The following is a 22,482-nucleotide window of genomic DNA, read 5'->3' on the forward strand; positions in this document are numbered from 1 at the left end:
AACATGTTTTATAATGAGGTGATGTTGTGTGTGATGATCCATCATCCAAGAGAATACATGAAATATTCACAACAATTTCCATATCTCTATTTTTTAATTGACTCATATTCACTACTTACACCGACATCTTTCATCATTATACATACATACAACACCTACACACATTACTGTCTGATGATGCACGTTTAAATTAAGGATCACTTAAATATAATCCAGTGTAAAACATTACACTGTGTTTGATGTGTCAGTTAAATGAATCCACCTGATGTCGACACTAGTGTTAGAATATTTACACGTCTAAAACAAACAGCAGAGTTGTGTGTGTGTGAAGCACGTGGTCAAAAAATTGACAAAGTAAAAGCAGAAACCGTGCGAAATGATTTCATTCAAATTAACATGTGGAAGGTAATAGTGAATGTGTTTCACACATATGTAAAAACTGTGTAGCACTTTTTGGTGGCTATTGGCCTGTGGTGTTTGTATAAATGTAATGTAATGTAGTAACCATTATACCACACACATACAGGCACACACACACACACACACACACAGACACACACACACACACACACACACACACACACACACACACACACACACACACACACACACAGTTCCAGTTCTCATGTTGTGGTATACATCACTGTTCCTGTGTAATTCATGTAAACACATTTGGCTTCAGGTGAGACTGAAGACAGTAAGGCTCTATGTGAAGGTCTGGAGCTGCCCTGCCTCAAGTCAAAAACTTCATCTACACAACAATTATCTTTCTTCCACGAGGGCAAATTCATACAAGCATAGCACCCATAATAATTTCAAACTGTCTGAATCCACTGATGTCACATGATCCTGTCACTTGGAGGAAGCCGGGTCGAGGTGTTTGAGAGCCCCTCCCACCAGGTGGAGGCTCCCCGTGATGAGGATGTGGATCTCGGCTGCGTCGCAGAGCGGAGCAGCTTTGGCTGTGATACTGGGTTTCACTGTGAAGACTCTGTTAGCTGGGTCTCCCAGCACCGGATCCCTGCCCTGCGTGATCCACTGGAGGGCGCTCAGGATGCAGGGGAACACCAGGGTGTCTGCCGTCTTCTCAGGGACCATGGGCAGGGTGTCCTGGATCAGCAGCTGGGAAACTGTGTTGTCCCTCCTGCTGTGATGGAGATACCAGCTCCTCTCGTTGTCCAGGCAGCGAGTCAACATGTTCTCCACCGAGACGTTAAAGTTCTGCTGGTCTGAGAGGGAATGACACTTGTTTAATAAAACAGCATCACAGAGACTGAGAGTTTGGACCATTTCCAAATCTAAGTAAATTAATACGTCAACATTTTGGGACATGAGCTCATTTATTTTCTATCTTATAACATACATTTTAAAAGACAAAAGCTGTGTGCAGCTCCCTGGGTTGACTGAGAGTTCACCAGGTTTGGTAACATTAGGCCTGAATCAAACCCTGTGCTCTCTGACAGCATCAAGAGCACCATCACTAACCCTCTACTGCCATCTCTACTCTCTCCACCTCTTCTTCTTCTACTACTTCTACTTCCTGTTGGAACTACAGAAATAAGAAAGAGAGAAGAGAGACTCCAGATTTGTTGCTGCTGGAGAAAAGCTAATCTGTGTTTTTTCCCTGGGTGTCAGAAAAGAAACCAGGAGGGATCCTGACCAGAGTCCTCAACCACCTCAACTGTCTCATTTCAACGTGAAGGAGCAGCGACTCTACTCCAGATGTCAGAGCTCTTCACTCTATCTCCAACTGTATGTTCAGACTTAAAGCGGCGAGAGCATCAAAGTGACAGGAAGTCATTTATTTTCTATGAAAGTCAGCGTGTCATGGTGGAGCGCAGCAGCATTCCTGCTGGCAGTGCATCTTGAGCGGTGTGGACTCCAGGCAACTTTATGGTAATGAGCTATGACACAGTTCAGCGGGAACCAATCAGAATGTAGAAGTGCTCCACTCTAGAGAACACCACCATGTATACTTTTGTTCCTATCAACCTTTGTTCCCAGGCACAATGGAGGAGGTTTTGATGATTGACACTGTAGGTCTTCCAGGTGAGTTAGTGACGTGTAGCCTCTAATATAGGAATGTGAAAACAGGAGGGGATTGAATGCTAACTGGCACCATAACATGCAAATTGCTAGCATCTAGGTCATCTATGTCAGAGCGCCCACAAACTTCAACAGCATCCTTCAACAGGCAGCCAGAGCCATTGTTTTCACTCTCGCCACTTTCGGTCTGAATGTACAGTAAGGCTGAGCCCAGACACCCTGCAAAGGACTTCTACAAATGACTGAATTAAGGATCTGATGACCTTTGAGTTTTAGATTTTTAATAAAACTTGTAAGACCACATTTCACTTGGTCATTTGAGCTATGAGTGTAGATTGATGGGGGAAATTAAAACACAGAAAAGTCAAGGGGTCTGGAAACGTTCTGAAGCCACTGTGAATAATTAAATCAACTGCTTTCAATCTAAAAACTTTTGCCTCATCTGTAGTTGTTGCTGAAAAATGTAAAACCACTGGTCCAGTACTTCAGTCCCGTTAGTTGGACAGAACACAACTGAGCCAACAGGCTGAGAGTCTCACCTGCGTTACAGGAGGCGATGGCTTCAGTGATGTTTGGGCAGAACACGACGAAGTCAAACTGACACGGCTGAAGAGAAACAGGATGAGAGAAGAAAATGGATTTAACAAGAGCTGAAATGTGTCTCCAAACAGCAACAGTGACATTTATCAAACACTGAAGATAATCAAGTGATCACATTATTAATCCAGGTATGCTCTGAGCAAGGACGGTCAATCACAAACAAGTGTTTGATCCACATTTTTTAAAATCCTCACTTAATCTGCAAAAACATTTTTCTTCTTATGTACATTTTATATTGTACTCCATTCACAATGTGTTAGAGCTCAGGGCTCTTTAAGGCCATCTTTTGGTTCAGGACTCAGCTTCAGAGGGTGGACTCTGAAGCTGACCAATATAACACACTGTAAGTAATGGAAAATTCAGAAAAGCATAATATGTCCCCTTTAATATTTATGGATAATTTTATGTGTGAGATCATTAATATTCCCAACAGCAAAAAACAACAATGTGATATGAAAACAAGACTAGGTCAAAACCTAGTATCCGTCTGGACATCTGGTCACATCCTGATTTTATAACAACTGTGGCGTCGTCTGACAAAATCACCAAACATAAGTGAAAGACAAAGACTGAGCTGTGATTTCAGCTGGATTTACTGTAGCATGGTCACTCAGAGAGAAAGTTAGAAGAGACAGACTTAAAGGAGGTAACGAGGTGTAGCCCTGAGCCCCCGGTTGGCATCCATACATGGTCCAGACCTGAACCAGGTTTATACCCAGTCTGTTTTAAACAAAGTCTCTCAATCTAGAGATAATGAGCTAAGTTGTGAACACTGTAGCTGTAACCACCCAACAAATAGAACCTGTTTTTACCAGAAACTCCAACTGGCTGACCAGTTCTGGAAATATGATTGCAATCAATCGATCAGTCGATCAGTCAGTCAGTCAGTCACATTCCTGATCATAGGGCTGGCCCCTCTGTTGCAGTCCCGTCCAAATAGTACATTGGATGAAATTAAAAACAAACATCTGAGATACAGTATCCACATCTTCTCTGCCACATCTTCCTGCTCCACAGCTATAAAGACCATGACTCTCAGCAGCTGTACTCACCACCAGTAGTTTGAGCATGGCTGCTGAGTCTCTCTCTCCTGTAGCATTGAACAGTAAAACTCTGGCCACAGAGCCGCTGCAACACAAACATCAAAGCAAAGAGCATCAGTTTACAGCTAATTTCAAAATAACCCTTTCAACCCTTTGGACCCTTTCAAAATAAAAGCTGTGGTGATAGTTACTGTTAATATTCATGTCTAACTTGTAATGCTAAAACAAAATTCATTAATAAAATGTAAATATGACAGATATTAAACAGACATGGTGAACTTATATGAAGTCAGCAGGTGTAATAACAGCACCACACACAAACTGACACTCACGTTGCATTCCTCTCATGCTGCGCTGCGGTCTCTCTGAACCACTGCACACAGGCCTGCATGCTGCGCATCGTGTGAGCTCCATCCAGGAAGTAGGTGACTGCACCGTGTCTCAGAGTCTGGTTCCTCCCAGGCCACTCTGTGTCTGCCAGGCCTGCGACCAAACACAGGATCACGCTGGGTGAACTGGTAAATATTTCATTTACTGTGTATTTGAATCATTATTTTGGTGCGACACAGAGAGGAGATGACATTTCTCCAGTGGCAAGAAAAAGGAAGAGAACCTTTGAATTTAACTAATAATCAATATTTTACTATCTGAAGTTAGATGAAGATGTGAACATATTTTAAGACAAACACACACATTATTGTCAGCTGATGTTTATGGAGGCATATGTACTCAGAATGTGGATGTTTTTTACACATTTTGATTTCACACTCTAGTGTTGAATGAGTTTGTCTACACTTTGTTGTGACTCACCTTTCACCATGATGGGACTGGGTTTGAATGACTTTGCCTGAAGCGAACCCGTGTTCTCAGCAGTGGTGGAGGGAAAACTTTTATCTGTTGAGAGAGGACGGGTTGTAGTGAAAACAGAGAGAGGGAGGAATACATAAAACTGTTTTCTTCTTCCACCTGTTCAAGTGATGGTGTTTCGTCACAGGTGTCTGATACAACTTTATTCAGACATGATGAGACATTTATCAGAAATCAGATCTGCTCCATCCATCGACTCCTTCGCAAGTTGAGCCGTCTCCCTCATTTGGTTCGCTTGCTTGCTTGTTGTTTGTTGTTTGAGCTTCCGTGTTGATTGTATTTTTTCTTGATGTTGTGCAGCACTATGGTCAGCTGTTTGTTTTTTAAACATCCTCTATAAATAAATTTGAATTTAGAATTCTTGCACCATATTTAGCACCTGGTTGTTATTGTGGTTGGAAAAGTTGTTTTTGAACCTACTTTTTTGACACTGTGTCGTGATCTGATGATGAATCTCGACACCTTATTCACAATGTTTTGTGGCTTTATTAAAACTGATTTTTTCGATTTGAGCTTCAGCCATCTTTGTCTTTATAATACAGGAAGTTATAATACGTCCTCTGAGCAACTGCATCTTCAGGACAAACTGAAGGCTACAGTGAGTCGCTATGGGAAAGTGACGACACCAGCTGGAGCTAGCTGGTTAGCATGCTAACTTCCATAGAATAAAAGATGTGATAGAGACAAGTGTTGACATCGGTGTTTCTTTCCACCTCTGGAGACAGCTGTTGGTGAGTAAAGGAATGAAGTTTGATGCTGAACTCACAACATTTCTTCTAGACTGGTAAGTAAACAGCTGCTAATGTTAACGTTAGCTATTTAGCAAAAGAAAAACATACAAGTAGCTCCTTTAAGAGTGCTCTAATGACAGTGGCAGAGGATGTGCATTTCTTTTTGTCTGTGTATTCAACCTTGGGCTGCGGTAGTCTTTCCATCATGAAGACAGCATTCAGTTCAGACTGTAACCTAAATGTTACTAGTAAGATTATTGTAGTGACTTTTACTTTGGTTACTCAGGCCAACATGTTAATTTGTGGTCGCATTAACCAAGTTTAGTCTGCTTCTAACCTGAAATCAGCTCTGGATTTAAAGAAATAAAGAAGAAGAAAAAAAAAGATCACCGTGTTGGTTTTTTCAACTCATTCGTCTGGCTATTTAAACTTAGCAAATTAGCTTCAGTGGACGTCATGTACATGTCATCTGTTGCACTTATCTGTATGTGATGATGTAAATCTGTGTGATCCCTGGTAAAGAAACAAAACCATGTGCAGACATCCAAGTTGTCTGGTTCTGTTCCAGCTTAATAACAAGAGTCTGACAATTAGATTACAGAAGTACAAAGAAGTAACCTGCCAAACTAAAAAGATGTGCCTGGTCAACTGTGTGAAGAAACAGCTTTTCTCTTATGGAGAAAATCTTTATATAGATTTCTGAATTAGTTTTTTTTCTAGTCATTGACACACAATTCAAATGTTAGTGACATCCAGTCCAACCTGGTAGACATCTTTTCTGCAGCCAGACGTGAGTCAGCTGGAGAGCCAGGGCGGCGTTGGAGTGCTGGTGCAGTCCTGCCAGGCCCAGACGCAGAGGTCCACAGTCTCCCTGATAGTCCTCTAGGTCTGGACACACCCACAGAGGACACTATGACAACAGCCGCAGGTTAGATTGTATTACATACAACTGAGCAGCTAGGGACAAATTGTCAACAGACTGAAAACACTGTTAGTCTTGGTGGTCACTTACTCCTATGTCTTTGGCTCTCTCTTTGAGCACAGTCATTGCATGTTCTGGCTGTTTGGTTGTGAAGGCAGGAACCCCTGGCTGAAGAAAACACATGCACATGATTAACATCCAGTGACAAGGATGATATTTCCTTCAGATGAAGAACACATACTGAATCAAAAACTCACTTTGAGAAAACCAGTCAAACTTCCCTGCAACGCAGCTGAATAAACAGCTGGTGATTCAGAAAATCTTTGTGGACAGCGGGTCCACTTGTATTTTGTCCCTTCACAGGTTCACAGTGAACCAGTTTGTTCTGCCGGGGACGAAAGACAAAACTGTAGCTGCATTGGGAACAACCGCCACTCGAGCTAAAACATCCTGTTTAGGATTTAACATCAGCTTTCCTCACTGGAAGAAGTGGAGTACTGTGTGCAGATGTCAGACATGGAACAATGATTCCATCCTTCAAGAGCTGCTCAGCGATGGGGGTAACTGTCTTCTGCAACAGGTCTCAGACGATAGTGTCGTTTGTTGGGCCTGTAAACCACGACTACTGGAGCGGCATCCTTTATCAGACCCACATCATTAAGATGCCTTCAGAATATCCATCACACAAAATGATAAAAAGGGGAATGTGAACATAAACTAACATGAACGATGTACCTTTGATTACTTTGGTAATATGTCTGTTGGGTTTCATGTAAAAAAGTGAATTTATTTTTCCTTTTGGGAGAATTTTTCCTCTGACTTCTAATGATAAGATTTGCTTCCTATATTGTACACACTATAGTCTAATCTTCAACGTGTCAGTGTTGTGTGCAGAGTGTTTTGCGCCACAACAACCAAACCAGGAATGAGCAGGTTACTTTTAAAGGACTTCAATGTACTTGAACTCTTTGAACTGCTTCCAAGTGAAGGAGTTAAAAGTATCTGGGGGTCTTGTTCACAAGTGAGGGTAAGATGGGGCAGGAGAATGACAGATGGATCGCTGCGGTGCCAGCAGGACACCTGATCGTTGTGATGAAGAGGGAGCTGACCTGGAAGGCAAAGCTCTCGATCTACCAGTCAGTCTTTGTTCCAACCCTCACCTGTGGGTCATGAGCTTTAAGTAGTGTCGGTGTCTGTTCTCTGCAGGGTGTCTGGGCTCAGCCTTGGAGACAAGGTGAGGAGCTCTGAGTAGAGCCGCTGCTTCATGTTGAGTGGTTTGGGCATCTGATTAGGATGCATCCCAGGCACCTTCCTTTGGAGGTTTTCCAGGCACATCCAACTGGGAGGAGAACCCTGGGTACACCCAGAAGTCGCTGGAGGGAGTTACATATCCCATCTGGCCTGGGCGCGCCTGAGGATCCCCCAGGAGGAGCTGGAAAGCGATGCTGGAGAGGGACGTCTGGAAAACCCTGCTCAGCCTGCTGCCACCGTGACCCAACCCCAGATAAGTGGAAGAAAATGGATGAATGGATGGATGGATGGAATGGATGGATGGATGGATTTCAATGTCTTCTGACCAAAAATAACCCCTCTCAACTTAATGTCCACTTACTTACTTTTTTTCCAGCACTTTACACTGTCTTCATCAGACAATGGAGTTTGCTCAGTTTTCCTCAAGATGTTCAATTGCACATTTCACATTTCCTATCTCCACTACTATATAGCAACTTCCATCTGCTGATGAAGACTATGGTATGAAGCCTTTGAGTCTTTCTTTTGTCATATTACTTCCAATATTAGTCCAATCACAATGACTTTCTGATGTAAACACACCTTAAAGATGCCTCCTTTTTGCCAGGCGATCTTCTCAATGGTGTCTCCAAGAATCTGTGTGTGGTCTATACCCAGAGAGGAAATGCCACAAACCCACGGCTGACTGTTGAGACAAAGCAGACAGGAAAAAACACTGGTTTTATTACAACCCTGATAGATGTTGTAATAAAAGCCTAAACTTTATGGTACAACTGGCGATAAAATAAGGAGAGAAAATGTACACAAAGGAAGAACTCTGAGTCCTGCCACATCCACAAATACTCAAATGACACAGCTATTGTGGCCTGTATCAGGAACAGGCAGGAAGAGGAGTACAGGGATCTGACGATGGCCTTCAGTGAATGGAGCGACAAGAACTGCCTCCTTCTGAACACCTCCAAGACCAAGGAGATGGTCACGGACTTTGGGAGGTCTAGGCCCTTCAGCCAGTCAACATTCGAGGGAAGGACTTTGAGGTGGTGCACACTTATAAATACCTAGGTGTGCACCTGGACAGTAAACTGGACTGGTCCCTGAACACAGATGCCATCTACCTGAAGGGGCAGAGCTCTTTTTCCTCAGTAGGCTCAGGTCCTTTGACGTCTGCAGTGAAATGCAGCACATGTTTTATCAGTCAGTGGTGGCCAGTGTACTCTATTATGCTGCAGTCTGCTGGGGCAGCATGTCAGACATGAACACAAAGAGATTGGATAAGCTGGTAAAAAAGTCTGGGTCTGTGCTTGGCAGGAGTCTGGACTCACTCAGGACTGTTGTGGAGAGATGCATGCAATGTAAGATGGAGGCCATCTTGGACAATACCAAGATCAAGAGGGAAGTGTTGTGTATTGAAGGGGGCATTTGCAGCAGATCAAATAGCATAATTGCATCAGGCTTTTGAAGTGTTCCTTTACAAGTATGGTCATTTGAGCAATCATGCATGTGCCAGTAGATGTAAAGGGGATTAAACACGGAACAATTGCGACATTGAACCACTTTGTATAGTACAGGCCTCTGAACTCTGAACAAACTCTAAACAAAACCCAAGACATTGCTAGAGCCACAGAATGAACCTGTTATTCTGCTTATTCAAAAACAAAAAGGAAAACATATCAGCAATCTTCCCTGCACCCATCACCCAACAATTACATTACAGTCTATGACGACATTAAACCATCTAAATTTAGATATACTGAAAACAGTTTGTGTCCACATTAACATTTCAAGGTCATTTGTAGAGAACCTCTGTCCACAGTATTGTTATATAGTAAACCAATACTAGGAAGTTATCATAATACCCTGCTGTTAAAAACAGCTCTATCCCCCATTTCATTGGGACCATTACTTTAAGGATGACAGTGTTTGAATACGAGCTGAGTTTCCTGAGCTATGTGCGACAGCAGGACAGTGAGTGTTCAGTGCTCTGCTTCCACAAAACAAGAGGCATGGCTGCTTATTAGACACGCATGACTGAGCCACACTGTTGCACTGGGTTGCTGAGCCGTCATTACCATGAATACAAGCTGTAGTTTATTTAGGCTCAAACACATAATCACTATCCTGCTGCCAGAAATACTCACTAGAGTACCACACGTGGATTAATCCGCTATTAATAAGAGTCCAGAGTCCAGACATATTATTACAGACTTCTTTCTCTGCCTTTAAATAGAGAAGCTTACCTTATAATATTGGTGCAGTCATATGCTCCACCAATTCCAACTTCAATTACAGCTAAATCCACCTGAACAAAGAACAGCAACGTTATAATTGAAAGCAGGTTAGTAATTAAACTAATATAACTTTTTGCTCTGACAATGGTTGATCGGTGTGTTAATAAAACACACTGATCCAGAGCCAGACATCTGAACGACAGACTAGACTGCCATGATATCTTATCTTCTGAGAACATCTATGATCCCCAGAGGATGAACCTTTATAATTATTGACAGGTAGATTTCTTGACTTAAAATAAAAAACAATCTAAAGCCCAGATAAACAAATTCAATCAATTCACATTAATCTAAAGCCATATGTACATCTTCCTTCAGGGCTACTTCATCTGCTTTGAGAAACATTTGCTGATAAAAGCAGTGCAAGCTGCTAGCGTACCTTCTCCTGAAGAAACACATGGAAGGCCAATATGGTGAGGAAGCGGAAGTACGCTGGCATCGTCCCTCCATGGGCATCCTGAGGAGGTCAAAGGTTAAGGACATAATGACTGCATCACTTTGTTTCTATGCAATAATGTAGACCAGGAAATGAAAAGGCTCTGTATTTTTAAATCCTCTCTCTCTCATAGCAGCTTTAAAGCTACAATAATCAATATTTCTATTGTAACTATTATTAAAAGTAAAGCCACAAGTGGTCATTTGCAGGTTCTAACCCTTTTGCACTTATTACTGGATTTGAAATAGTAAGTCTTTATACTATCTGCTACTGGAAAAAGTAAAAGTATTACTGTCACACAGCACCAGTCCACACAGGTCTCCATATTGTTTATTGTGACAAAATGAACCTCTTCATTATGTGTGACCACAGGTCGCAGTGAGGCAAACTTTCATTTTTGGAGTTTGTGTTCACCATTCTATACGTCTCCTGAAATTTCACTTAGATCAGTTTTACAGTGTAAGAATAAGTACCACTTTTACCAACGCAAAAATAAAAAAACAGAATAAATAAAAATTAAAATAATAAAATACTGTGCCATTTTGTGCTATATTTTTTATTTCAAAGTCGATGTGCTGAAGCACGGAGTTTCAGAGTTTCAAGAACAAAAATTGTTTTAGTGTCCAAAGTCTTAGGTCGTACTGTACATGCCTTAGCAGCTGATGAGACCAAAACAGAGGTAAAGAGAGTGAATATTGGCTTTATTCATCAGGTGGAGAAAAACATATATTAAAAAAATATTTTACACCATTTGAAAATTCAAACTAAATTGGATTCAAAGGGTTAAATCAAAACCTCAGCACTAAACATTTAGGTAAGCTCATGTTATAATTTATACTAAAAGATTTATATCAAGATATCAAGATTCTTTGATTTGACTTCTCTATGGCACACAGTGAGTAGTTTTTTAAAGAATGATCATCAGTCTGTCCAAACAGCACATTGAATAAGACTAATGTGACCAATCTACACTGTCACATGAGGGTCACGCTCATCTTGACATCAAGGGTCTCATTTTGCACTGGACTCAATTACAACCTGTGACAGTGATCAAACACAGCTGAGGCTGAAGCTCTACTCAGGCTGGGAACACAAGCAGATTCACAATCAGCTAAAATACCTCAGAAATCTGTGCTGTCAGTTTTCGATGATTAAAGTTTTTCTCCTCTGAATCCATTGAAGTGAATGAGTAGCCAGAGTTAGTTTCTGTCCATTAGTCCAGTTTCAGTAACAATCCTGAGATTTAAACTGATAAAGGAGATGTGTTTCAAAATGATAAATGACCTACCTTAGTTTCATCCAGCCGTCCATAAACCTGCCAGAAGTATTTAGTGAAGAGTTCTTTTCCAATGGGCTGTCCATTGATTCGAATCCTCTCCCTGACTTGTACCAAGTGTGGGGAACTGCAACCGAGAAAGAAGCTTAAATCAAAAAATACTTATAATGCTGAAGTACATAAATATAAATGTTAACCTTGTCATCTTCCCCCTTTAACTGTGTCATTTATACATTTACTTGTATCAAGCCATCAGGGATGTCATATCTCAACACAGTTTCATGATATTTTAAATATGTAATGACACGACATTTAAAAAGGTACATTCCTGTGTATGAATTCGCCTGCTGACTCATTGTTTCACATGACTACAGATCATCATTCCCAAGGAAACTTGTTCTGTTCTGCTACCACAACCCTCATCAAAGTTAATTATTAACATTAATGTTGAGCTTTCAATAAAATGAAAACGTCTTAGTAATTTCTTTATTTTAATTATGACACTATCCCACAAATTAACTATAACAAGAGATGATTAAATACAAATCCTGCTCAGCCCATGCTTCAGGCAGCTCTGCATAAGCAGCTTAATACAGGCCCACAGCATCTGAGCAGACAATTACATCAAGTAGAACATTTAATGTGCTTACAAAAAATCTTTCTGAATTGTTTGATTATTGTAAAATGTATTTTCATCACAATGATTGACGTTCATTTGAATTTCATCACCATTCAGTGGTTGTGCAGAAAAACTTTCAACTGTCGGACCCACAGGTGATTTATTGTGAAGTTTGGAAGGTCAAATATGTACAAATTTAGATTTTTGTAATGAGCCACGTTTTCTTTATCAAATTCTATGCAACGACTGAGAAATGACCCTTGATTGTGCGCACTGAGATAAAGACTTTTCACTGTCATGGCGCACCCTAGAGGCAGACTATCACAAGAGCATAGCTAGGACTTAGCGTCTGAAGGCGTGCACCGAGTTTAGTTACAATAATATTAGTTCATTTTTTTTATGAGCGTTAATGTAAAATTGATCTTAATGACAACTAATGGCCAGTCGGTGCAGAAAGTTGCACAGGTGCAGCAGAAGAAACTACAAAAACAAATTCCCTGTTAATAGGAGTGATGGTTGCCAAGACATGCAACACTTCCTCTTACGTTTCACTCTATACCTTTACCTGTAAAATCCTGTGCGGAACCCATAACTTCTTAAAATCTGCTCAGTGAATGCACATGTTGACCCCTGAAAGGCAAACACAGACACGTGCAGCTGTTGAACACGTTTGAATCTCCTTCAGTGAATGAAAGTATGTTTGAAAACATGTTTGCATGTCCTTCTGTCAGAGCTGGCAGCCGTCTATGATTGAAATGTCAACACAGGTTGAGTCAGATCAGTAAATTTTAAGATAGAGCTGGGACCTCCTACCGGTCTACTGCATCAATAAACCAAACGGCTCAGCTCTAAATGTGCATGTATCTGATTATATAGTGACTTATATAGTCAAATATTACTGACATCAGCACACACAAGCAGCTCGTGTCTCGGTTGCTCACCTTGCCCTTTGTTCCCGTCACATGAATAATATTGAGATGGTTTAGTTCCTCCACCTTTGAAACACAACACACACACACACACGTCAGATAAGACTAAAGGAAATACGTTCTGTATCACATCAGACAACAGTAACACTGTGTAATAGTTGAAGTCGTGACTGTTGTGTGACAGAACTGCCCTGTACACTGTGTGACTCACTGTGAGACCGGCTCGCTCCAAGAAGCCTCTCATGGCCTGGAGCTGCAGCTGAGGGTGGCTCCGCTCCCGTCGTACCTGCTCCAGAGCACCGGCATTGGTCTGTAGAGTGTTCAGAGTGCAGATGGCATCCTGTGGTAGAAGCAAAGAGTGACATGTTTAGTAACCACAGCATGCTTGAAAAACAAACCACCATAATCAAACCACAGCACAGGAAAGAAGCTTGGATTTGATGGACTGTAAAAACCTTTGATAAAAGAGTCATCCATGGAATTACCCTACAGGTATTTCACATACACATTCTCAGTGAGGGAAACAAGTTAAGGAGCCAGAGTCTCGAGACTGGCTCTCTATCAATCACTTGTATTGAAGTCCAGGTCTCATCTATCAGTTGATCAGATGACTGGTCAGCTAACAATAAACCTCAGAGGGCAAAAGGAAAACTTTAACCTGGACCTGAAAATGTTTAGTGCTGAAATGGTCAGTTTATTCATCATTTAGTCTATCAACAGAAAATTAATCATTTCTCATGGAACTAGAATAACTGCCTCACGACTGTATGCCTCCACTAACCACTCAGGTTGTAGCTTAAATCCATGTCATGACTCATTATATAGTATGTACTGAAGACTTACAGTGTCAAATAATGGCCAGAAGTGTTTTTGCTCTATGTTATGATGTCACAATGAAGATGAACTTTGGCCTTTTGGATATAAATGATATAAAATCAAATAATTAGACATTTATGTGAAACAATGATCTTTGACCATCAAATTCTAATCAGTTCATTCCTGACTCCAAGTGAATGTTTGTGCCATTTAAAGAAATTCCCTCCAGACATTCCTGAGGTATCGTGTTGACGTGAATGGGGCGAACAGACGACCTGGGAACATAATCTACGTTTTACAGCTCTGTAAATTCGCTGGGTTTCTAACTACTGGCCTAAAAAAAGGAAGACACACTGGGAATTCACAGTGGGTATTTTCTGACATTTAATGAAAACAATAGATTGATAACTAGTATTATCATTGGTTGCAGCTCCACTCATGTTACTTACTATTACAGCTTTATATTGGCAAGGTGTTTAATTTTGTGAATGTGAACCAGCCTCTCAATAACAAATAAGTCTCTGGGTTTAAAAACTATTAAACACAAAACAACGATCTACACATTAGCACTGGGTGACATGTTCCTTTATTACTGGTGGCCAACCGATAAATCAGGCCAATTAATGGCATTTTTTCATAATCAGCATCGGCTGATTAAAATGCTCACAAGGTCGATTAAACCAAAAATGTCAAATAAATAGACAGAGACTCTGTTTCCAGCGAGAGAGTATTCAGTGAGATTGGGACCATTTATGAGAAGAAAAGGCTCAGTGGGGAAAATGCTGAGAAACTTTGTTTCCTGCGTTACAACATGCAACTCATAACTTTGTTTAACTGGGACTGTAACTAAAAACAAGCAGATGCTGCTACTCTGCACAGTACTGATATTGTTTATTTTTTTATTCATGTAACTTTACAATTTTTAGTTTTTTGTTCTCTCTCAAGTGCACTGAAACTTTATTTTTCATTCATAAGTTTACCTGTGGACATTTAAGTTAACATTTTTTAATTTATAATAAGTGCACTGCAGACAGAGTGCAGATCTATTTGCAGACAATGCAAACAACGGTGTTCAATAAATGTTCAGCAAATGTTACTTTCAGCAATTCTGTGTCTTATTTGTTCATGTTATTAAAGAAAAAAGAAAAAAGAAAAAGACATCGCCTTTATATATCCACCCTCGGCCGCCCTACTCTGCAAATCGGCATCGGCCATTGAAAAACCCATATTGGTCAACCATTACTTATTACCATATCATATTCTAAAATATGCTTAAATATTACAAATGTATGCATGTCAGAGAGCCAGACGAAGCCTCTCCTCATTGTCCTCAGTGACAGTTTGGAAAGAAGCAGCTATGTCTGGAGGAAACCAGAAACATTTGAATTGATTGTTCTTCTGGAGGTTTCTCCATGTCCATGTAGGATATCTCATGCACATACAACCACACACAATTTTTCTTTGTCTTCTCTCTCTCACTTATTTCATTTGTATTTCTTTACAAAATTGTTGTTAACTACTACTATTAATTACTCATTAACTACACTCAATGTAATTACAATAATGACATTGTTACAATATGGCATGATACCAGACCGAAACCGTTTGGGTTTAGTCCAAGGCAGGACAAGACCTGCAATGAGCAAGTGCTGTCAAGGTCTGGGTGTAGCTCAAAGCAACATCTTCAAACTAAAAACTTAAGACTATAATAATAACTTTATTTATATAGCACCTTTTAAAAACAGAGCTTACAAAGTGCTTTGACAAACAAATCAAAAGAAACAATGGTCAAAATCAGGACAGACATACAGTAGTTACAGAGGGAGGACCAACAATATTCATCAATATAGAAAGGACAGTTATAAGGAGCAGATGCCATATACACACACACACACACTAAAAGCAATACAAATGAAACACAGTAAAAGCAATAAAAAAGGACGACATCACATAAAAGCAAGCCTAAACTGACAAAAAATATAAAAAATAATAATGAAGGTGGAGGTAGGGGCGGTCCTTTGCTGGCCAATCCTGACTGTCTCCCTCTGGGGCCTCTGCACACACTACTGGGGGGGTCGGATGTGGGGAGCTGTTGCTAATGAAAAGACATTGATGAATAGCCAGTCAACATCAAAGTGTCCAATCTAGAAAGGTCACAAGCTTTTGGAAAGAAAGAGAGGTGTTGTGTGTCTCATGTTCGAGCCCCATTACTTACCCAGTGCTCTTATGTTGTTTCCCACAGACTCCAACACTAAATCAATAAATGTAGGGATGGCCATGTGTCCCTCCAGCCCCACAGAGCGAGCGCTCACTCTCTGCTGGTCAGCCCATACCAGTCTTCATCTCAACTGGAATAAACAGAGAAAAGTAAATCATTCACAATAAAAGATGTAATGTACTGCACAGTGCTTTCTTCTGAACTACCTCTGCATTACCTCACTATGAGCACAGCTACAGCTGCAGCCGCTCTGTCTGGCTGTGCTGGTTGAAGTTGTGGCTACATTTGTGGCTGAATATATAATGATGCAAATATGGCCACAGCAGCTGTACTGAAAGTGCTCTTTACTGCTCCTGTTCACATCAGCCATTGTTAAGCCACACTGGATTTGAATCCACAGCGCTTCTATCACGTATAACTGATGTATTACATATACACCAAAGGAGTTCAGGAATACACTACGACATTCAGCACAACTGTCAGTTCACTGCACACATAACTGCATAAATGATATTTATAGTTATAGTTAATGTTAGGCCCATTATAAACAGCCAGGACACAGTTATGGCTACAGACACTATCATCGCCTGTCTCAATAACACAGTGTAGAGAGCGGGTTAACTAGCTCCATAGGTCTTAGTTATCCATCTACCTGCAATGATACAGCTGATGTCTGAGAAGCCACAGCTATGGGTGGGTCAACTCGCAGCTGTGTATTAAAAGCCACCAAAAGCTTCCCCGTTATCACCTGCAGTGGATGCTTTCAAACATTTACAGAGTGGCTCTTAACTGTATAGCTGACAACACAACTGGTGACTCACATGCCTGTGCAGCTGCTGCCACACTCACAGGAACTGTTTCAGGGCCGCTGCTAAAATGACTGAATAAACATTATTACAAGATAGATAACTTGTTTAGCTAGTGCTTCCTCCTTAAAACTTTTCTTACCTCTGAAACTGCCTCTGAGTTTAATAATAATTACTCTGTTTTACCAAAAGCTGCTTTAAAAAGGAGCTATCTTTTGCTATTGCTACATAGCTAATGTAACCATTAATAGCTGTTTACTTACCAGTATAGAAGAAACATGAGTTCAGCAACAAACTTGGGTGTGACGATACACTCAGCTCACGAGACGAGACGTTACACGATATTGGGTTCACGTGAAGGAGGCAATATTTTAACACTATTTTTAAGAACTTCAATGACGAAATATATGTCTGGAAAAATAGTCTTTTATTCAACTGAAAGTCACAAAATACAAAACAGTGCAGGTGCATTTGAAATGTTTTAACTAATCATTTTGTAATGAATGTCCTTAAGTTCTACTTTCTGAGTATGAATTATCATATGTGGTAAAAGACAGAACAATATAAACACTGTAAAAGGTTTTGCCACAAACTCAAATGACTGGCTTCTCTCCTGTATGATTTCTCATGAGTCTCTTCAGACCTTATAACTGTGCATGAACTATGCATGAGCTTCTAACTGAAGCTGCGTGTGACCTTCTGGCTGAACTCCTTTCCACAAATTCAATATAAAAAACAAAAACAGTATAAATAACAGAAATAAACACTAAGTTTTTCTTAGTCTTATTTTTTTAAAGTGCAAACCATAATCAAAGTAGTACTCTCTCAATACTCACAGTGCAAACAGACTCTGACCAAATTTTTCTTCAAGCCTGATACAGAGCTAAGAGATGGCCCAGCCTAAGGTCAGGTTCTTTCTCAAGGATATATCCTGCAGTTGAAAAGACACACTCACTTGGAACGGAGATAGCAGGGATGGAAAGGTTTACTTTGGCAAGTGGAGACAGCAAAAGATATTGAGAGCAGTTTTCTCTCCACCACTTCAGAGGGCAGCTACTGAGTGGAATAGAGGCGTCTCTTCTGTAGAATTCAATTTCTCTCTTGATCCCTCTGTTGGATTGTTCTGGCTCAGTAGAGAAAGAGTCCGCTAGCAGATCCTCAAGTGCTGACTTCTCTCCATTCAGTTGGTACTAGGAATATAAATTGAGTAGATAGAAAACATTGTCACACACGCACGCACGCACACACACACACACACACACACACACACACACACACAAGGAGGAAAGCAATTTAAAGTGATTTACACCTGATTTTGCTGCCACTGTTTCGCCTCCTTCTGTACCCTCAGGAAGACGGCCTCATGCTGGTTGTGGTCTAGCTGCAGTAGAGTCCAGAACGTTGGGTCCAGCGCTGTGCTCTCCATCGGGTATGCATCCCCGCTGTATCTGCCTGATATTTTACTGAGGATTGCGCTCTTCGTATGGGCCACGGTGGTGGAATCGCCATTGTTTGGTGTCATGCTCTGTTCAGTCATACTCATCATGGCACAATGAGAGACACTGTGGGGCTCTTCTCCTCAAATAAGACTGCGGTGGCTGTCTTCAAAGGATTCAGCAGCTTCACAAGGTCTTCGGCATCTCTGATATCGCAGCTGTCCAAGTGTATCAATGTTTTGGGGCGTGAGAGCTGCTGCTACGGCGGCTTGCTGCTCCAGGTAACGGTCCAGCGTATCCAAGGTGCTGTTCCATTGCGTGGTAACGTCCATGTATAACTTGTGTGATGGCAGTTGTAGCAGCTTCTGCTTGGACATCAACACCGTGGTAGCTGTTGAACTCTGATGGAAAAAAAAGCAGACACTTGTCTCACCCGCAAACAAGTGACACGCACAACACCGAGGCCGCAAAGCAGTTTATGTGAGGCTCCAATCCTGCCTCACACGCAGCCACTTCCATATTACGCACATTATCCGTCAAAATAGCAATGCGATGGTTTGACCTTTTGAGCTCCCAGTCAGTGACAGCTGCAGTAAAACTTCGGCTATGTTTGCCCCTGTGTGGGACTCAAAAAGTGGGTGAGTCTGCAGTACAACATTTACCCATTTCCAAGTTACTGTAGATTGTGTGGGCTCTAATTGTTATATAGCTCTGCATACCCCTAGAAGTCCCACCGTCAGTTGTTTTGGCGATGCTTTCTGCCTCTTTCAGGGTCTGTACAACCTTGGCCTTGGACTCTTTGTAGAGCTTCAGGACCACCGTGCGAGCAAAATGTGAGCATGCCGGTATGGTGTACTTAGGTTCCAATGTGTGGAGGAGTCGCCGAAATCCCACATTTTCCACCACGGAAAATGGCCTAATATCAGCTGCAATGAAAACGCCTATGTCTCTCGTTATTGCCGTGGCTCTAGCACTTGACAGTGGAAGTTGCGATGCAAAAGCATTTGTCAGCATTGTCAGCACAGCTGTGGTGGTTCTGTGGGTGTCTTTGCATAGCGCTCGTGTTAGCCGCAGTATGGCACTATTTTCTTACAGTGCTTACATATTGTTCAGGTCTTGTCTGTCACGCTGTCACTGCTTATTGTAGGTGCTCAGAGGATATATTATAACCTCATCTTCAAGCTCTTGGAAAGACTGGAAAGTAAACGGATGTTAATGCTAACTTACAAAAAACTCCATTAAGTTATTCCTACATCTGTTGCAGTTGTTGAGGTTTATGTCATTGTTAGCTAATCTGCCCAACATGATAGCTCATCTAATGTTGGCTAACAGACTATAAAAAAAAAACAAAAGAATTATGGTCAAATTAAATTTTAGTTACTGTTCCTAAACAAAGACATGACATCAGCTTTACTCTTTAAGATATCAGATACACATTATAAATTCCACATTTTCAAAAACACAATTTTAATTTAGACATTTACATTAACTGGCAAGCTCATTTATATAACGTTGGCTTCACTTTCCGTTGAAAACTAACTAACAAATGCTACATAGCTATCTCTCATGAACTATGAAAAGCAAACCTTTTGTAAAAATATAACTTAAATTATAAAGTTGATAATGTAAAGAAATTATTTTTTTTTTTTTTTAATAATTACCTTTTAATATAATTCCACCATATCAACGGGCAATGTTTCCATGAACCAAAAGGAGTTCTGTATTGATTTGACAGACAGTCTTTGACAGCTTGTTCCACTCACTTGTGCAACTTTCTGAGACACAATAAACTCGTAATGTATAAAGTGATATACAAATAGTAACACAGTGTTATCACAGGGGGTTAGGGGGAGGGGCTGGAGGTCGGTGACATTTACTCTTATATGTACCAGAGCACACCTATGACTTGAAGGTTATGTAACCACTACAGGGGCACGTTTACATACATTAGTCAACTTCAAACTTCAGCTGAGCACATGGTCAAATATTACACTGACTTTGTGAATGGTTTCCTCATGTTGACATTATAAGCAAGCTTTCATTCCCAGCAGGCATTGTGGATGCAGAACAAGTCAGAGTTTAATAGGCTGGCTTTGTAATGTTTCTGTGCACGGAAAGAAATACCATAAGAACCACTGCAAAATCTATATAGGGGAAACACAGTATCATAAATGTACAATTCTGCTGTGGTAAATGAAATGCAAGGTGCATTATTTCATTTGATACAGTTTTCACTTTGCACAAAAAATGAAATGTGAGGAAGGAGTAGGAACAATTGACAAAGCATACTTCTCATAAAAGTGAACATTTAGAGAAAGTTCCTTGAACAAATTTATAAAGAAAAACTACAACTTTAATGAACTTTTAAGGAACACACCCGGGAGATCACCTGTTTGCTCACAGTATTGTGGCACAGACTATCACCTTCATTTGTATTAAAGTTAGGCTGTATTATTGATTTCTGACTGGCTTCAGTGCACATTGCTCCAGAGATATAACAGTTTCAGCCCTAATAAGAAAAAAAATTAAAGTTTACAGGCCCGAGTCGAGCTCTCAAATATGGCATCAAAGCAAAGTTTTAGAGCACGTGTTAGCACAGTGGCTGCACTTTGACGTTCAACCAGTCAGTGTGGCAATAACAGATAGTACAGCTGACAGAGTGCTGGGAGCTCCGTCCATGCTGTAACTTTTCATAGCGCTGTCACTTAGCAGCCAGCAGCTAATTTGACTGTTTACAACCCCTCGGCTCGGTTGACATCACCAGCTAAAGTTAATGTCATCTCTTGTGGCCATGTTTCTGACCAATTCAACACGGTGTCGTGGACCATGGCTGTGATATAAACTTCTCCCGCACTAGTGGCTCGCTAGCTCGTTAGCAGCCGGACTGAATAGGCTGTGACACCGCTTACCTGGTACTCCATGCCCGGTATCTGAGGTGCCGTCTTGGTGCTGTAGTATCCGAATGAAAGGCCCGCCAACTTGCGCGCCCAATCCTGCTTTCGGAGCCGCGCGGCAAACACGGAACCCGACTGCAAAACGCGGAACATGCACACCATCATGAGGCGCCGAGCTGTCACAGGAAGCGGCAGCCAAATATGGGAGGGTCTTGTCACAGACGTAATGACGTCACAACAAGCCCCCCGCTCCCTCTTTCTTTTCACGAACAATAATAATAAATAAATAATAAATTATATAAATTATTATTATATTTTTTTCTCTGATTATTATATTGTTCTATTGTTTTTACAATTATATTGAGGTTACATCATTTATTATCACTATACTTTCTTTTTCGCTCCCCATACATACCACCATGCCATTCTTTACCCTCACACCAGTCTACTCACAAAACCTAGATACATATGATCATCTCTCATACAAACATGCAAACACATGCACACACACACACACACACACCCACACACACATTACGGACTCATACCATACACATCATATTCTTGTCATTTTTACTCAACATGCATCTCTATATCTGTTCCTGTTTTAGTTGTCATCTGCATGTCTGTCCATTATGTCCTAAGTATCTTTCATGCCACACTTGTTTTTGTTATGTTACCAATGAAAAAAAAAAAGTTAGAATATTCACTTGATATTAAGTCAGCTATGATTGATCAGATACCTGACGAGCAGATAGGAAGGTGGTCATGAAGTTTTGGGGCCCTATCTCTCACTACAGCGGCTCCAGGCACAACACAAGTGTCTTTGGTCAGGCATATTGTTTGTCTTGAGGTATCAGAAAGCGACACCTGCTGGTCTGAAGTCAATGGCGCAGCGACTCACTGTTATTTTAAGGGCGCTTCCTGACATAATTGTGACGCTTTGGGCATTGTGCGGCCGTTCCAGAGTGCCGCGCCAGAGCGCAGTGCCATTACGCACGGCCGGTCACTGTGTTTACTTTCAGTAAATCGCCTGAAACCGACACCAGCTGCACTATGATCACACACATTTCTACATTCATCAGACTACTCGATTATAACTCGATATAACCGCAGGGAGACTTCACACCCGGGTGTACCCGGCTTTTAAAGGGGATGGGATATGGCACTCTGATTGGTTTATTGCATGTTACCGACAAAACACTCACATGATCACTTCATATTCAATTCAATTTTTTCCAACGATAAACTAGCAAAATAGAGCCCTTGGACTGTAATATTCCGAAGAATACATTTTAGATTAT

General features: G+C 41.0%; 1 protein-coding gene across 1 annotated transcript; it reads right to left on the reverse strand.

Annotated features, from left to right (window-relative positions):
• Positions 1–736: 736 nt before the first annotated feature.
• On the reverse strand, positions 737–21,361 carry fpgs (folylpolyglutamate synthase). The gene is made up of 15 exons (XM_056403571.1): positions 21,194–21,361; positions 13,220–13,348; positions 13,021–13,074; positions 12,645–12,709; positions 11,473–11,587; positions 10,128–10,205; positions 9,698–9,759; positions 8,043–8,145; positions 6,300–6,377; positions 6,050–6,197; positions 4,500–4,583; positions 4,022–4,172; positions 3,699–3,774; positions 2,586–2,652; positions 737–1,229 (listed from the first exon to the last, which is right to left on the reverse strand). The coding sequence occupies exons 1-15, from the start codon at positions 21,341–21,343 to the stop codon at positions 853–855; spliced, it is 1,737 nt and encodes a 578-aa protein (XP_056259546.1). The 5' UTR covers positions 21,344–21,361; the 3' UTR covers positions 737–852.
• Between the last annotated feature and the right edge of the window lie 1,121 nt (positions 21,362–22,482).

This window comes from Seriola aureovittata, chromosome 18 (genome assembly GCF_021018895.1).
Source record: "Seriola aureovittata isolate HTS-2021-v1 ecotype China chromosome 18, ASM2101889v1, whole genome shotgun sequence".
Lineage (NCBI taxonomy): Eukaryota > Metazoa > Chordata > Actinopteri > Carangiformes > Carangidae > Seriola > Seriola aureovittata.

Excerpts from the sequence above, each read along its gene's own strand:
- fpgs (XM_056403571.1), bottom strand. The coding sequence starts at position 21,343 with ATGATGGTGTGCATGTTCCGCGTTTTGCAGTCGGGTTCCGTGTTTGCC. Across the intron at positions 13,349-21,193 it reads TACCGGGCATGGAGTACCAG|GATGCCATCTGCACTCTGAA; the intron begins GTAAGCGGTGTC and ends CTTCTACCACAG. Across the intron at positions 13,075-13,219 it reads TGGAGCGAGCCGGTCTCACA|GTGGAGGAACTAAACCATCT; the intron begins GTGAGTCACACA and ends TGTGTTTCAAAG.